We start from the raw sequence: 18,333 nt of genomic DNA on the forward strand, positions 1-18,333 counted from the left end.
TGTTGGGCGATAGGGTTAGGCTTGGTTTCTCCCTTTCCCATCCCCATCTCTAGTTGAATGACTTATGAATACTCATTTTTGTTACTCCATATGGAAATAAAAATACTTGGGCACGGGAGGGAACAAGGTTCAGGCAGAACCTACCTCAGCAGAGAGTCACCATTTTCAAGAAGGAAAGAGTCAAAAAGAAAAACACCCGTGAAAAATTCTCATTAACCTTTACAGCTTTCTGGGATAAACAACACCAAGAATAACTATTTTGATGAATTATTGCCATATCTTATTTTGGTGTTCCCAAAGAAAGTGGAATTCATAGGAATAAAGGAACAGGAGTACACTGTTCCACTTTGAGCCTGCTCCACCATTCAACTACATCATGGTTGATCTGTATCTCAACTTCATTCACTTGCCTTAGTTACATATCCCTTGATACCCTTACAGAAATCTGCATCTTAATTCCTATAATGCAGCAGTTTTTGAACATTTCTATAGATATAATCTGCAAAAACCAATACATAAATTCCAAGGAGCCCCTGTACAGTATCCTAATAACTAAAAGACAGAATTACAAACCCAAAGCAGCAAGTTCCATAACTATAGCAAATGTTTCCTAGTTTATATTGCCAGAAACAACATGCTAGAAAATCTGCAAATTTAAAGGATGAAAATCAGAAATATGATAACAGACATAAAATTGGTGACCATGCAGATTCCTTAGGATCACTAGACTCTCTTGGGTTCAGTAACCCTGGTTTGAACATCAATACTATGGGGATGGGGGCACAGTGGTGGGTACTACTGTATCTGTGGTACAATCTAATAACTGTTCACTGTGATATATGGATGGAATAGAAGTGAGCCAGGGGCTCTTCCACACTCTCCATACCAAAAGTTGCCTTTTATCTGCAGGATTAATATCTGTCAAGGACACAAGAAATAGAAGCAGGAGTAGGTCATATGGCCTAACAAGCCTGCTCTGCCATTCAATACGATCGTGGCTGGTCCTGGGCTTCAACTCCATTTTCCTGCCTACTCCCCATGTCCCTTAATTCCCTGAGAAACCAAAAATCTGTCCATCCCAGCCTTAAACATATTCAATGATGGAGCATCCACAACCTTCTGGGGTAGAGAATTCCAAAGATTCACAACCCTTTGAGTGAGGTAATTTCTCCTCATCTCGGTCCTAAATGATTGGCCCCTTATCCTGAGACTGTGCCCTCGTGTTTTAGATTCCCCAACCAGTGGAAACAACCTCTCAGCATCTACCCTATTGAGCCCCTTCAGGAATTTTGTAAATTTCAATGAGATTGCCTCTCATTCTTCTAATCTCCAGAGAATATCTAAACTACAGAGAATATAAGCCCAATTTACTCAGCCTCTCATTATAGGACAACTCCCTCAGAGTTGAAGAAAGCAGCCTCTAGGTTATAAAAGAGTTAGGTGGCTGGGCAGAGACCAATCTAGCGAAATTTCGCTGTACTGCCTCCAATGCAAGTATATCCTTTCTTAAATGTAGAGACCAAAACTACACACAGTATTCCAGATGGGGTGTCTCCAAAATCCTGTACAATCATTGCAGATCAGTTGTCAATTTCTCTGTGCCTGTATTTGTGCTGTTGTTAGGACAGGCTTGTATTTGATCTGTGTCAAGTGCAGTTATATTTACGTGGGTGCCATTAACACACCTGATGTGGGGTTCTGTTGATAAACATTGGGGCAGCCATTTTAAAGTCCGTTGAACGCAATTGGTTGGTTGGTTGGTTGTGGACAGAGCCAGAGCTACTTAGCTATGGAGCAGATACACCTGTGAACATGAGTTGAACTTCTCTGTTCACTTCTATAGGTCTCATCAAGATGACCTAAACCCACTGCACAGCATTGTATCTGCCTATTCCTGCTGTTGGTGTAATATCACTTTTATACTGGTATCTATCCCATATTGATCACTTTGTTACTGCTTGTACCGGTGTACAACTTGTGTTCATGCTATTGTACAATTAGCTGTTATGTGAAATTTATGAAAACTTACACTCCTTTCCAGGTATCCAGACCAGCCAGGATGCTAAATTTTATGCCCTTTCGGCAAGATTTGATCCATTCAGCAATGAGGATAAAAACCTGGTGATTCAGTTCACTGTGAAACATGAGCAGAAGATTGACTGTGGCGGTGGATACATTAAACTCTTCCCAGCAGATGTGGATCAGGAAGCCATTCACGGAGAATCTGAATATTATCTCATGTTTGGTGAGCTTACCGAGCCTGGGTGGCCAATGTCAAAGCACTTCACAAGGAAGTTATATCAGATTATAAACCAATTCCATTGGCATATCACAGATTAGGAAAGAAAGCAGCCTCTAGATTATAGGAGTTAGGTGGCTGGCCAGTAACATGCTTTCAGGTAGGTTCTCCCAGTGTGCCTCAGCCATCTGTTTTAAGTTTAGTCTAAGAGTCAGCCGGCTATTATTGCTTTTTACCACAGTTCATTTGGAAACTAAAGATTTAATGAATTTACCGTGATCTCCTCTTCAGTTCCCATGCGAAGTCCGCAAGTAATTTAATACCTGAAGCATTCTGCGTGAGGCACTGACGAGGTCCATATAACATATTCTGTGATGTAATACTGTACAATATACTGGCCACAACATTCTGTGTGTCATACTAGTGTTCACCATGCACACATTCTATGTGCTACGTTAATAAGTGAACTGGGTACATGGAGTTCCATGTCCTATATACTGTGCCCTGTACAATACTGTAAAAAAGAGAAGAAATTTACATTTATAAGTGGTGTTTAATCGAGCTGTCAGGAAACCCCTTGCACTTTGTATCCAATAAATTACGTTTGAAGTATGGTCATCGTTAGAGTGAAGGCATATTTACACACAGCAAAGATTCTGCAAACAACAAATTTCCATTTCTGTATACAAATACTGACAAGACCTGCTGCAGTTTTCTTCCTTTCTTTAATCAAGAATCGAATTGAAAAATATATGTCTGTTTTCATTGCATCCAAGGTCCTGATATTTGTGGATACTCAACAAAGAAAGTACATGTAATTATTAACTACAAAGGCAAAAACCATCTCATCAAGAAAGACATTAAGTGCAAGGTATGTATTAACAATTTGTATGGTACCTGTACCATAGTAAAAACATGCCTATGTGAAGTGATGTGGAATAAGGAAAATGAAAACTAAGCCAAAGGGGGGCTGACCAAATGATTGGATGAAGAAACTGGTTTTAGGGAGGGTCTGAAAAGAGCAGAGGGAAATGAAGAGTTTGAGGGAGGAAGTTCCAGAAAGTGCGTTCTAGGAGACTGAAGGCATGGCTGCAAATGAAATGGGTGAAATGGACAAAGAGGTTGGAGTCTGACAAATGGAGAGTTTGTAGGTTTGTAGGACTGCAAATATTCAAGTATTTGTATAGAATATTAGTTTTGGACTACAGATTTTAAAGAATGACGAAAGGGAGGTTGCATGCCTTGTCAGAGCACCACAGTGAGTTGGTGCTTTGCATTTTATCACGGATGATGAAACATAGGTTCCCACTCATGAATCTCCATAGACTGGGTTTGTGATCTGATCTGTATTGGTGAAGGGTGTTAAGTGTATATTAATTATGTTTAATTGTATGCAAGTGGGGACTCACTTAAGCCCTATAATAGGCAGAGACTAACACTGTGTTTGTTCGGTTAGGAGGTGTATGGTTGTAATGTGTAACTCCTTAAATACAAACTTGTAAAGATTGGTTCCAGTTCTATCCTTCACCAACTAGCTTTCTGGAGTAGAACAAAAGGGAAGGTGGCAGACCTACTTTGGGGGAGAGGGGCAGTGAAGGGGAAAAATGGGTAGAGAGAGAATTCCCTTCACATTTGTTCTCATGCTGAGAAACAATACTGATGGAAGCTGCGAAGCAAGTTTTTCACTTGGGATCTTGACCAAGGAACTGGGATATTCAGAGAATGGGAAATGTTCAGAAGGTTTCAAATGGGCAACAAATGCAATGGAATAGGAATGGATTCCAGTTTTATTTCTAATCTGCATTAAATAGACAGATGCCAAATGGAAAAAGTATCTTGAAGCATGGGAAAAGACAAATGAAAGGGAATGCCGTGCCTGGGTGGCCCCATACCACAAACAGCAAGTTCATTGAAAAACTTCATTTTCAGACAATGTGTATTTTCCCTTTATCTATGCAGCCTTGCAGTGGCAATTTTACATACAATACTTTGCACTTTTCCCCATTCTTACTAGAATATACTTGTCTCCTCCTGTGAGAGAGAGAGAGAGAGGTTACAAAGCACAAACTCTGGTACAACAGTACTTTGTGATCAAATTGGTTTGTGAGGTGAGAGTGACTCCCTTGACATTGAGGCAGCATTTGACCAAATGTGACATCAAGGAGCCTTAGCAAAACTGAAGTCAATGGGAATTGGGTGGTGGGTGGCAGGTGTGGGAGGGGGTGGGGGTGTTAAAACTCTCCACAGGTTGGAGTCATACCTAGCACAAAGGAAGATGTTGTGGTTGTTGGATCTCAATCATCTCCGTTCCAGGACATCACTGCAGGAGTTCCTCAGGGTACTGCCCTAGGCCCAACCATCTTCAGCTGCTTCATCAATGACTTTCCTTCCATCATAAGGTCAGAAGTGGCAATGTGCAATCATTAATGAACAATGTTCAGTACCATTTGCGAATCCTCAGATACTGAAACAGTGCATGTCCAAATGCAGCAAAACCCGGACAATATCCAGGCTTGGGCTGCCAAGTGCCAGGCAATGACCATCTCCAAAATGAGAGAATCTAACCATCGCCCCTTGACATTCAATGGCGTTACCATCGATGAAACCCCCATTATCAACATCCTGGAGGTTATCATTGACCAGAAACTGAACTGGACTAGCCATATAAATACTATAGCTACAAGAGCAGGTCAGAGGCTAGGAATCCTGTGACAAGTAACCCACCTCCTGACTGGCCAAAGCCTGTCCACCATTTACAAGGTACAAGTCAGGAGTAGGAGTGTGATGGAATACTCCCCACTGCCTGGATGAGTGCAGCTCCAACAACACTCAAGAAGCTTGACACCATCTAGGACAAAGCCCCTTGATTGGCACTCTATCCACAAACATTCACTCCCTCCACCACCGATGCACAGTGGCAGCAGTGTGTACTATCTACAAGATGCACAGCAGCAGCTCCTCAAGGCTCCTCAGACAGCACCTTCCAAACCCACGACCACTACCATCTAGAAGTACAAGGACAGCAGATACATGGGAACACCACCACCTGCAAGTTCCCCTCCCAAGTCACTCAGCATCCCGACTTGGAAAAATATTGTCGTTCCTTCACTGTTGCTGGATCAAAATCCTGGAACTCGCTCCCTAACAGCACTGTGGGTGTACCTACACTACATGGATTGCAGCGGTTCAAGAAGCAGCTCACCACCACCTTAAGGGCAATTAGGGATGGGCAATAAATGCTGGTCTAGCCAGCGACGCTCACGTCCCATGAATGAATAAAAAAAAAAAAATCCCATACAAGTGGGCTGACACTGCTGTAAGCACTATTTTATTTTTTGTTCTTTGTAGGACGATGAGTTGACTCACCTGTATACGCTGATCGTCAAATCTGATCAGACATACGAAGTTAAGATTGACAATGCAAAAGTGGAGTCCGGTAATCTGGAAGATGACTGGGATCTCCTGCCAGCGAAGAAGATCAAGGATCCTGAGGTGACGAAGCCAGAGGACTGGGATGACCGAGAGACAATCGATGATGTTGATGATAAAAAGCCAGAGGTGAGATCAGAGAACTATGAACAGCCGTTGCCTCTGTCTCTCTGTGATTGCTGGGCATATACCCTCTATTGGTCAAGTGTATACACACTGCTAATGGCAAGTAGCCTTTCACAATTATTGCAGAAAAATGTTATATAGTACTTTAATCCGCCAGAGCAAGCTTCTGCCATTACACATGGTGGCAAAGCCAATGAGAGGGCAGATGGAAGGTTGAGAATCTCAGACTGATGTTGCACCTCCTACTGGCAGAACTAAGAGCAATGTAGATTATCATAAAAGTGCATTACTTGATGCTGGGGAACTCAACTTTTCATCAGCTTCAGCAGTGATAACTTTACAATAATACAATCCGATTAAAAGGCCTTAACTAGGAATAAACTGACATAGCCATCTATATGTGTAAGTGAGAAAGCTGACAAGAGTTAATGAAGGACAATAAGTGAATTGAGGCACCTGCTAACTGTTCCAGTGGGGGGGGTGATAATTGCCTGATCTGACCACAGCATTCTTTATCTCTCTATTGACAAATGCAGGATTGGGATAAACCTGAGAACATTCCAGACCCAGATGCCAAAAAACCAGAAGATTGGGATGACGAAATGGATGGGGAGTGGGAGCCTCCAATGATCCCAAACCCAGAATACAAGGTATGGAGGTCAAAATGTTGGCATTGCATAGAATTTACAGCACAGAAACAGGCCATTTGACCCAACTTGTCTACGCCAGTGTCTATGCTCCACATGAGCCTTTTCCCATCCTAATTCATTTAATCCTACCAGCATATCTTTCGATTACTTTCTCCATCATGTAATTGTTTAGCTTTCCCTTAAATGCATCTGTTTGCCTCAATAATTCCATGTGCTTACATGTTTAACATTCTAACATATGGAATCCTGGGCTTTATAAATAGAGGCACAGGGTACAAAAGCCAAGAAGTTCTGATGAACCTATATAAAATATTAGTTTGGTCACAGCTTGAATATTGTGTCCAATTCTGGGTGCCAGGCTTCAAGAAGGGTGAAGGCTTTAGGAGAGGGTATAGAATAAATTTATTAGTATGATTTCAGGGATGAGGAGATCACAGTTACATGGATAAATTGGAGAACCTGGGGTTCTTCTGATTACAGAAGAGAAGGTTAGGGGAGATTTGATGGAGATGCTTAAAATCATTTGGGGTTTAGATAGAGTAAATGAAGAGAAACAGTTTCCAATGGCTGAAGGATGGATAACCAGGGGGCACAGATTTAAGGTGATTGGCAAAAGAACCAGATGCAACATGAGGGGAAAAATTTGTTTTTATGCAATGAGTGGTTAGGATTTTGAATGCACTGTTTGATGGATACTGATTCAATAGCTTTCAGGAGAAAATTGGATAAATACTTGGAGAAAAAAAAATGTCAGAAAGAGTGGTATACTGGGAATAACATGATTGCCCTTCAAAAGAGCCAGGGCAGACTTGATGGACTGAATGACCTCCTTTTGTGCTGTACTATTCATGATTCTAACCACTTTCTGGGTAAAGCAGCTTCTTTTGTATGCCTTATTTACTGTCAGCAAAAGAAGGGAAATGAGGAAGGAATTTATTAGTGAAGAGCTTATGGCCCCTAGTTTTGGTCTCTCCACAAACGAAAACATCTTCACTACATCCACCATGTCAAACTCCTCCATAATTTCAAAGACCTCTTTCTAGATAAAAGAGCCCCAGCCTGTTCAGTCTTACCTAATAGTTATATCCTCAGGTCTGGTATCTTCTTTCTCCACTGCTTTTATATCCTTTTTGTAATAAAGAGACTAGATCTGTTCACAGTTGCCTCTGCTTTGGCTATAAATTAGACAGCAGAAATTAATGTCCATTCTACCTAAATACAGTGGCACATATTAGGGCTCTAAGCCCTTTCCCTACTATGTAGCCGTACGCAGTAACAATTTAACCTTATACAATGAGTAACTCTTATCCTGCTGTTATGCCCCATATAGTTACACAATTAATAACTCTTAAACTGAAAGATCTTGAAACAAGCTGCCCGCTTTTGTCAGCTATGATTAAAAATATATCAAATATTTGCAGAAATGTGTAAGTTTGAAACATGCCAAATGCAGTTTCTTACTGGGTTGTTAATTAGCAGAAAAAAAGTTATACCCCTATTTTCCATTAAGGGTATTTCACTTTCCCCTTCCTCCCTGTAACTGAATCTTTAGTCACATTTTATTTGGTTCAAGTAGGGTAGATGCAGTATAAGGGCTTCACTATTTGTCTTATTAAGGATCTTTGTTTTTCACAGCCTTCGGAAGCACAATAGCACTGAACAGAAACTGTGTCACGAAGCTATGAATGTATATATTATTGGAAAATATTTTTCTTTTAAAATTGAAGTTTAGTCTGTGGGTGTGTCTTAATTGGATTAAAGCCAGCTAGTCTGGGTGCTTTGATGTGTATTAGTTTTGAGATGTAAAAAAGATAGAGTGCATTTGCAGTTCTTGAATAGAGCATTCAAGATGTAGGATGAAATCTGGCAACTAACTAGCAGAGACCAAGCAATATGTTTATATTACTAATAAAATTGGTACTATGAAAGGGGTGGAGTTCAAAGAGGCTGGTGATACAATGAGAATTTACATTCAATGAGCTGTGCTAGGTATAAGGATAGCAGTTTTGTGTGCAGAACAGAGGCAATGTAAGGTCAAAGTAGCTGTAAGCCTACAACTGTCTCCATAGGAACCAAAGTGAGAGGAACATCATTTTGAATTTGTATGGTGAAAATACTTTGCCTGGTGTCTGGTTAAGTCTATGGGTTGCTGTTGCCTTAATGGGGATTAGCTTAGGAATTTGTTAAAAATTATGATAGTAGTAATTTGTGACCATGTATATGTGTTTAATGTGTTGTAACTTAATAAAATGTTTCATTTAGTTTAATATAAAACCCCTCGAGAACTGGGGCTCTGATTCCTGAATTTAGAGTTGCATCTCAAATATACCAATTAAAAATATAGGTTATGATAGTTGTTTCAAGTTTCCCTCTGGGATTTTTGAATAGCTCAGCTTTAACAAACTGCTGTCTCATAACAAACTGTTAAATTCTGAGAGTGCTTGGAGTATTGATAACAAAGGGCAGTTTCCCCTTTTAATCAGCTTCACACATGTATTGACATCCTGTTTTACATACTTTGTATGTTGCATTAAACATTGACAGATTGAATGTTCTTTTTTAAACCTAGGGTGAATGGAAACCAAAACAAATAAAAAATCCCAGCTACAAAGGTGCCTGGGTCCATCCGGAGATCGACAATCCTGAATATGCTCCTGACACTAACATCTACAGATTTCAGAACATTGGCGTGATTGGACTGGACCTGTGGCAGGTCAGTAATGGGCAGTGATACTGACTGTCTTTAGTATGGTTTATAGCAATATTTACAATGGGAGTACCTGGAATTGCAAACCTACTCCTCAAATATCAGGTCTGCCCTTTGTCCTGGCAGTAAATCTACAGAAATGTGGAACACACTAACACATAGTTGCACCACCATGGCTATCTTACAAATGGTTACAGAGAACTCTGATTAGCATCCTTGTGCATTCATTCCAGTTTGAACATTAAATGCTGACAATCCAATCTCTGTAACTGGCTTTGGAGAAGACACCGAGCCAGATGCCATAAGGGAGTTAGATTAATTTACATTCTGCTGAAATCGTACTTGCTCTGTAATTCTCCAGGTTCAGGATGATGTCTTTACTGATGTTTAAATTCAACTCCAGCACTCCTGATAGCTTTGGGTAGTTGCAGTGTGAGCCAAACAGACTGAAAATTCCAGGTTTGTGCTGCAGCAGCTGGTACTGTAATTAGGTGTCCATATTTCAGCTCGTTGCCTCTGAGCAAGAAGACTGATACAGCTGTTTCTGCCCACGGTTTAAGGTTTCAGCTATGACCTGAGAATCACTGTTGCCTCTAAGTCAAAAGATTGAGGGTTCAAGTCTTGCTCCAGAAACTGTGACGCACAATCTACACTGACACTTCAGCGCATTACCAAGGGAAATGCTGCCTTTCAGGTGAAATGTTTAACTGAGGATCTGTCTGCCCCCTCAGGCAGATGTAAAAGGTCCTTTGGCACTATTTCAAATAAGAGCTAGAGAGGTTTCCTTGATGTCCTGGCCAACATTTATCACTCAACCAAAACCTTTTTAATTAATTAATTAAACAAATAATTTGGTCATTCATTGCTGTGTGGGGGGGACCAGGCTTCACTTCATTTGGCTGCCACATTTCCTATATTATAACAGTGACCATACTTCAAATACCAATTAAGTACTTTTGTTTTGGACATCCTGAGGTCATGTAAGTTGCTGTAAAAATTCAAATTCTTTATTTCTTTCAGTGACCACAGCCATGTGTGGGTATTGTGCAAGGGAAAATTGAGTTTGCCTGTCTTGTCTGCATAGAGGATTTAAAAAAAAAAATGATGCTTCAGTATTATATGGTACAGTATGTTTTAGCATTGGCTTAAATAAAGCCACTGGGATCAGGGCTCAGTAGAACCACTGGATGAAACATGAGTCCTCAGACTCAGACCAGCTCCTAGTGGATGTGAATCTATGGCGCAACACAGTAAAAATTTTAACAATTTTACTCAGGTGCTAAGAATTGGTTTAGGAAGTGGCAAAACTCTCACTGGCACATTAGATGGTCCTGAGCTGAAGTTCAGATTAATTTTGGCTGTGTTATTCCTGAACTAACCTGTATTTTCAGCAAATGGGGTTGATTCTAGTAGCAAGAGCAGTGAAGATGGCACTGCCTTGTTGGCTCTTTCCCTTAAAGGTGTCAGGCTTGGCTTAGTGCTGGCACACACCTGAGTCACAATCCAGAGACTTGACCATATAATCTAGGCTGACACTTGAGCACTGAGGTGCTGCAGTATCTGAGATGCTGTCTTTTGGATCAGTTTCTTCCAACTTCTTTAACAAATTGGAAGGCCAAAAGTCCATTGCCTGGTTTCTTGTTACTTTATAACCTTAGTTGTAGCGAGTTTGTTATTACTGTGCTGAATTCTAGGTTTCCTGGTTTGCGAAATGGCTTCATTGTCTCCTTGAAAAATGACATGACATAGTACTTTGTGACATTGTTACTCCACATTTATTGAAATTGCTTTGCAGGAAAATTGCATGCACATTACATGTAGGGTAATGAGCAACCAGTTCAAGGACTTTATCCTAATTCTTGTTTTACAGGTGAAATCCGGTACTATTTTTGACAACTTTCTCATCACCGATGATGAAAAATATGCAGAAGAGTTTGGCAGTAAGACATGGGGAAAGACCAAGGTGAGGCGGTTGTGAATTGGAGGTGGAATGGGAGAAAGAATTTGGGAATAACCAGCTAATTAATTGTAATAATATGTTGATCCTGCAATACTTTGTCTTAAGTAGGGCACATTGATTTGTGCTCATGATATTTAACGTGCTAAATAATATTGGCAAAGGCCCAGTAATATATCAGCCAAAAACTGCGGATGCTGGAAATCCGAAACAAAAACAAAAATACCTGGAAAAACTCAGCAGGTCTGACAGCATCTGCGGAGAGGAACACAGTTAACGTTTCGAGTCCCTGTGACTCTTCACCAGAACTAAGGAAAAATAGAAAAGAGGTGAAATATAAGCTGGTTTAAGGGGGGCTGGGACAGGTAGAGCTGGATAGAGGACCAGTGATAGGTGGAGATTGCCAAAAGATGTCATAGACAAAAGGACAAAGGGGAGTTGACAGTGGTGATATTATCTAAGGAATGTGCTAATGGTGACATTAAGGGTAGAAAGCAGGATGAGTGACAGATAGCCGTAGTGGGGGTGGGGTGGGAGAAGGGATCGAAATAGGCTAAAAGGTAGAGATAAAACAATGGATGGAAATGCATTTAAAAATAATGGAAATAGGTGGGAAAAGAAAAATATATATAAATTATTGGAAAAAGGGGGAATCGGAAAGGGGGTGGGGATGGAGGAGAGAGTTCATGATCTAAAGTTGCTGAACTCAATATTCAGTCCGGAAGGCTGTAAAGTGCCTAGTCGGAAGATGAGGTGCTGTTCCTCCAGTTTGCGTTGAGCTTCACTGGAACATTGCAGCAGGCCAAGGACGGACATGTGGGCATGAGAGTAGGGTGGTGTGTTGAAATGGCAAGCAACAGGGAGGTCTGGGTCATGCTTGCAGACAGACCGAAGGTGTTCCGCAAAGCGGTCACCCAGTCTGCGTTTGGTCTCTCCAATGTAGAGGAAACCGCATTGGGAACAGCGAATGCAGTAGACCAAATTGAGGGAAGTGCAAGTGAAATGCTGCTTCACTTGAAAGGAGTGTTTGGGCCCTTGGACGGTGAGGAGGGGGGAAGTAAAGAGGCAGATGTTGCATCTTCTGCGGTTGCATGGGAAGGTGCCGTGGGAGGGGGTTGAGGTGTAGAGGGTGATGGAGGAGTGGACCAGGGTGTCCTCGAGGGAACAATCCCTGCGGAATGCCGCCGGGGGGGGTGAAGGGAAGATGTGTTTGGTGGTGGCATCATGCTGGAGTTGGCGGAAATGGCGGAGGATGATCCTTTGAATGCAGAGGCTGGTGGGGTGATAAGTGAGGACAAGGGGGATCCTATCATGGTTCTGGGAGGGAGTAATATATCCCCTGATTGCTTTATAAACCAGGTATTGTACCATGAAGGTGGGTTGGGGGATGGAAGAAAGGAAAATAAAATGTAATACAGACCTTGCCACTGTCATGCATATTAATTACTATAAGCAGTGACATTTAACTTTGTTTCTTTTCTCCCTTCCTTTGTTGGATTGTGATTGCCTTTCTTTTCTAATGAGAATATGCCAGTTTACATAATCGTAAACATAAGCTAATCCCTCCTTTTCCTCAATCATTCTGCTTGCTCTCCTCCTGTATTCTCTCAATAGCTGCAATTTTCTTTTTGTTTGGCAGAGACCACAAATGCACACATTAGTGTGGTCACACCACTCATTTCATAAAATGAAAGACTTACCTCACTATTGTCAGTACTGATCTTTTAATACATCCCAGTATTTGATTTACTTTGTTCAGTCACCAAGCATTACTGGATGAGCTGTATTAAAGACCTTATTGAAATCCAAGTTTTTCACACTCACTGCTTTACTCCTGTCAAGTGGCTTTGTCACACCTTAAAGAAAACCAGTAAAATTAGATTAGCAAGAACTCCCCTTCGTGAATCTATATTTGCTACTTTTTTCCAGAAAATGTTTTATTCATATAATTTGTATAAGTGCAAATAACGGTTCAAATTTGACATTACATAAAGTGCAATACAGATCAGTTTCTTTCAATACAATATGTGGCCACTCAGAGGTGCCTTACAATATTAATTTCATGCTAAACACAGCCCCAGGGGTTTAACACTGGTTCCAGTATCTCAATGCACCATGGATGGGAGGCCTTACAGTGGCCTTACCCCATTAAGCCTCTGCGGTGGCTGCTCCCAAATTTAGTGCTTCCCTTAGCACGTAGTCCTGGACTTTGGAATGTGCCAGTCTGCACACTCGGTGGTGGACAGCTCTTTGCACTGGAAGACCACCAAGTTTCAGGCAGACCAAACAGCGTCTTTCACCAAGTTGATAGCTTCATCCACCTTTGTGCTAGAGGTTTAAATAATCCAATTCAAGATGTTTTATTCCCTTGTTAGCTGTTTTACAAACTGAGTCATAAAACAGTCTTCTATTCACTCTTAAAAATCCCTCCCCTACCTTAGTCATAGAGACATTGTTGTCTCAGTCAACCTCTGATAAGTTCAAAATCTCTGAATACTATACCCTATAGGTGATCTGTTCTTAGTCACCATCCTTATTTCATCTCACAGCTCCAGATCAAGGCTTTTGCTCTGGCCTGGAGGCCTATAGCATAGCACCAGCAATAATTTACCTCTGTCAGCACCTATTAATTCTGCCCAAAGTGAAACTGTTATTGCTCTTTTCTATATCTTCTCATTTGTCCCTTAATATTAGAATTTATATATACATTATCACATCATGTTCTTTCCTTCTGATATGGTTTCTTCTTAAAAAAAACTCATCCTTCCAGGGATGTATGCCATTGATTGAAACGATTCCACTATGTTTCTGATACTAATGTCCAAGCTATCAACCCAGGTCACACATCTTAGTTATCATTCTTGCGTTAATAGAAGCATAGCACTTTTTTATCTTTCCCGTTTGCTAACTTAATTGTTATTGTTTGGTTTTTCTCCCAGCATTAAAATTAGACATATTAAACCTATGTTTGTCTTTTCATTAATACAGCTTCAGATTTGCTCCAGTTAGTCTGGATGCTCTTTTACATCCACCACAAGCACCCCTGCATCTAATTTAAACACATTCTCACCATTCTATGTATCGTGCGTGCCAATACCTTATCCTGCAGCACCCCCACCCCACCATCTTTGTTTAGGTCAAGCCCAGCTAGTTTGTATATTCCAAAAGGCATCCCATTGTTTGAGAAATTGGAACCCTAATTCCCACATCATAGCCTTCGCCAAGCTTTGAACTGCCTAATTACCCTCTGACTCTTTCCACTGACACAAGTTTGAAAAATGAAAATCCCTATCATTTGAATATTCTGACTTTGCAAATCGGTGGTCCTGAAATTTTACTCCTCACAAAGTGTATCAGTCTGAGATACTTGCTTCAATTGAGTCATTTTATGTTTGTGGGAAGACAGTTTGCTGTGTGGGTGTGATGTGGATTTGGGCCTAGGTTGGGGTGCAAGTTGCTCATGGGCTTCTCCCCACCTACGTTACCTGATGTCTCTTTACTGCTTTTGTTTAGGAGCCTGAGAAAAAGATGAAGGAAAAACAAGATGAGGAAGAAAGCAAACGTATTGCTGAGGAAGCAAAAAAGAAAGATGAGGAAGCTGATGATGATGATGATGAGGATGATGATGAAGAGGAGGAAGAGGAAAAGAAAGATGAGGAGGAGGAGGAGGAAGAAGAGGATGCATCAGAAGATAAAACTGCAACAAAAGATGAATTGTGAAATCTGTATATTTCTAGCCATGCCCAATCATCAATGTTTTTCTGCAATTTAATCCTTTCACCAGTGTCTTCCTTTGGAGTTTCTAATTGAAATATTGCCTGCATAGCAAATGTCATTGTTACAAACTTGAGACTATCAGATTTCATAATACAGTTTTCTTTTTGAGGTCTACAACTTCACCACATCTTGCACATTGCCCTGGGAGAATCAGTCAAGCTTCGTGGGTGCTGGGCGCTCCCTATTGAGAATTAGAATCACTCTTTTTGTGCCATTAGTATCTAACAGAGTCTAGCAGTGGTTGCAGTTGATTCATTGGAACCTACTGATTCACACCATGCTGGGGTGAAATCTGGCTCATTGGGAGTCTGTTATTTACTTACTTGTCTTCTCCTTATTTCTCCCCTTCAACCCCCTTGGCAGCTATGCTTTTTGTTTTGTTGGGAAGGCAGAATGTCTGAGTCGGTCATTTCCACATTTGAGGAAAAATTCCCATGGCAGATGGGAATTTACTGCTGAGGACCTAGAGATGTTGATTTGTTCCTGGAGGAAGCTCCTGAAACATTTTTCACCATTATTTTAGTTCCTGTGCTGCTGCTGCTGAATGTCTCTGCCTGACATGGTGAATGTACGACCATGAACTGTACTGGGTGTGGATCCCATTCCTGACCCAGCATAGTGGAGCATTAATGAAGAGTGTAATGCCTTCTAAATTTAACAGAGATCAAGGATGAAACAGTGGCTGCATGTTTTTACATACGACTGGCAATATTAGTTTTGTCACAATGAGCATGTAATGTATGTAAATTGGCGTCATTGATATAAATACTACAGCTGTATTGCATGAATGAAATGCAGGAATTGGAAGGATCAGAGAGCAATGAAAGCATCTTAAAAAAACCTGTTTTGGTATTTATCAAAATTATAGCGTAGCTTTGTAGCTCTGCATCGGGATCTTTTCTTCAAATGGATGAGGAGCTGGTGAATTGATTAACCATTGCATTGAAACTGCATTCACATTATTACCTGATGGAAGATTCCATCTCAAAGCATTGTCCGATTTTGGTGTAAATAATTGCAACCTGAGGTATTGCCCCACTTTACAGCCGAGGTTTTGATTATTTTTGGTACCTTTCGACAAAGAAATGAAGTTCATCTTCAACTGATTTTGTAGGATCTGAATGTATTTCCAGAAACAAAAAGTTTGTTTTAAATAAACGTGTACAAAAATTGTCAAAGGAATTATAGTGCATTTTTTTCTCTATCACAGTGAAGTTCAGGAATTCGCATGACTAAAAATCCATTCATGTAATCTTCCATGCCAGATTAAGGCTAGAATTAAATGACGCGCGATGACATCGGGCGTGTGTCCCTTCGTGATATTTTGGTGGGCGGGCGCTATGAGGATGGAGGCGTGCCTTCCATTAATTAACAGGCCAGTAAAGGCCCTTGAGGCAGCAATTGAATTTGATTTGCGCAGCCCGTGTCATTTTTCAGGGCGTTGCACGGGCACAATAGGCAGGCGGGTAGGCCACATTTTCAAAAACCTCATCCACAGGCAGGATAAGAGGGGTGAATGGGCTCGCTAATGCGAGTTGTTAGTACTTTAGATTATAACTTACTGCTACTTGTTTGTGTGAACAGGACAACTTCATTTCGCTTCAGAGCTGCTTTGACAGAAATAACAGGCTTCAGTTCAGGACTACGGAGGAGTCCTAACACTTGGGGCCTTCCTGGTACCAGACAGCCTTCCCTTACCCTGGGAATGAGAATTGTGCTCTCTGCTGGAGGCACCTCCTCTGAGGAGGAAGAGAGGGCCAGAAGGGGGAGGAGGCTAGGTGTCTTTATTCAGCTTCCAGGGGAGCCACCTGTGGGGGGAGGCGCGCAGGGCTAACAGGAAGTCCAAGGTAGAAGGGGCCGCAGAAGACTCCACTATCCTGCTGCCAGAGTTTACAGGTGGCGATGCAGCTACCTCAATATGTCTGAGGTGCAATGTCAAAGGAAGCTCCGCCTTTCAAGGGAGACACTGACCTCCATCTGTCAGATGATTGGCCCTGAGATCAGCTCCAACTGTGTGGGTGGCCACCCCATGCCAGTGGCACTGAAGGTCACAGTGGCCCTCAACTTCTATGCCTCTGGCTCTTTCCAGGTGTCGGTGGGTGATCTTTGTGGAGTCTCCCAATCAGCTGTCCACAGTTGTGTCAAGCTGGTGACAGACGCTCTGTTTAGACGTGCATTGACTTTCATTCACTACTGCACGGATGAGGCCAGCCAGATACAGCGAGCCAGAGGCTTTGCAGCAATTGTTGGGTTCCCCCACATCCAGGGTGCAATCAACTGCACACATGTGGCCATCAAGGTACCAGCGGGTGAGCCGGGTGCCTTTGTCAACAGGAAGGGATTCCACTCCATGAACGTGCAGATAGTGTGTGACCACAGGATGCAGATTCTGCAAGTTTGTGCAAGGTACCCTGGCAGCTCCCATGACACTTACATCCTGAGGCACTTCCAGGTGCCGAGGCTTTTCAGTGTTCCAGCCCAGTTTGATAGATGGCTGCTGGGTGACAAGGGCTAGCCCCTCAAAAAGTGGCTCATGACGCCTCTCCGCCATCCAAGAACAGAGATCGCGCAGCAGTACAATGACAAATAAGTCACTCATAACATCATGGGTTACCCTTCAGCTGCAGAAGTAATGAAGCACCCAGAGACTTGTTGAAAATAAACACATTTACTGGTGTGGTGCCTGGCATGCATGAATCAAATTAAGTGGAAAGGTGTTCTCCATCACACCCACCTATAAATAACTTAAAAAGTGGGGCAAAAAAATAACACTAGTGATAAGTCTGGGTTGTGCCTAAGGTGCTTTACATTTGCGTTTTTGGGTGCTACGTCTTGGCGCTCCCCCCTTGCTGGCACCGGCATTGGAGACAGCTGGCTTACTCTGCTGTCCTGTTGACCTTGACAATCTTGGCGGGTGTCCTCTGGCCCATGGAGCCTGTGCTGGCCCCACCTGGGAGGGAGTGGCCAATGGCACGGCTGGCATCTCCCCAGTCACCGCAGCCTCATCGGATGCCACGGTCACTGGCAGAGGGGTGGGGGAGCAGCTGCCCTCATCCGGAGCACCCTCAAAGGAGCCCGCAGAGATAACAAGCAGTTCGCGCGCCGTCAGGTTGCTTTGGACCTCCCTGCTCACCATTGATGGATGGGCACCTAGCTGGGATACTGGGTGCCCAATCCATCTCCCACACTGACACTGACCACCTGAGGTCATTGCCGGTGTGAGGGCTTGCAGGTCCAAGCGCATCCCCAGGAATCCCTGATTCAGCTCCTGGAGGAGCCTCTCCATGAGAGTTGCCACTCTCTCCATGGAGGAGGCATTGCACTCGGCCATGAGGGTCATTGCATTGCCCATGCTGCACAGGGACTCCTCCACAACGGAGCCCATGGCACGCATTCCCTCATGTATCTCCGCCAGATCCTCCCGCACACCCTGCTGGACTTCCAGCAT

General features: G+C 42.4%; 1 protein-coding gene across 1 annotated transcript in view; it reads left to right on the top strand.

Moving 5' to 3' along the window:
* Window positions 1-16,063, top strand: part of LOC144688724 (calreticulin-like) — a 34,803-nt gene extending 18,740 nt beyond the window's left edge. The window contains exons 3-9 of the mRNA XM_078555603.1: window positions 2,042-2,245; window positions 3,016-3,110; window positions 5,588-5,797; window positions 6,331-6,444; window positions 9,014-9,157; window positions 11,022-11,114; window positions 14,622-16,063. Of these exons, the coding sequence (XP_078411729.1) occupies window positions 2,042-2,245; window positions 3,016-3,110; window positions 5,588-5,797; window positions 6,331-6,444; window positions 9,014-9,157; window positions 11,022-11,114; window positions 14,622-14,828 (1,067 nt within the window). The 3' untranslated portion in view covers window positions 14,829-16,063. The remainder of the gene's footprint in view (window positions 1-2,041; window positions 2,246-3,015; window positions 3,111-5,587; window positions 5,798-6,330; window positions 6,445-9,013; window positions 9,158-11,021; window positions 11,115-14,621) is intronic.
* The last annotated feature ends 2,270 nt before the right edge of the window (window positions 16,064-18,333 follow it).

Source organism: Cetorhinus maximus, chromosome 13, assembly GCF_964194155.1.
Source record: "Cetorhinus maximus chromosome 13, sCetMax3.hap1.1, whole genome shotgun sequence".
Lineage (NCBI taxonomy): Eukaryota > Metazoa > Chordata > Chondrichthyes > Lamniformes > Cetorhinidae > Cetorhinus > Cetorhinus maximus.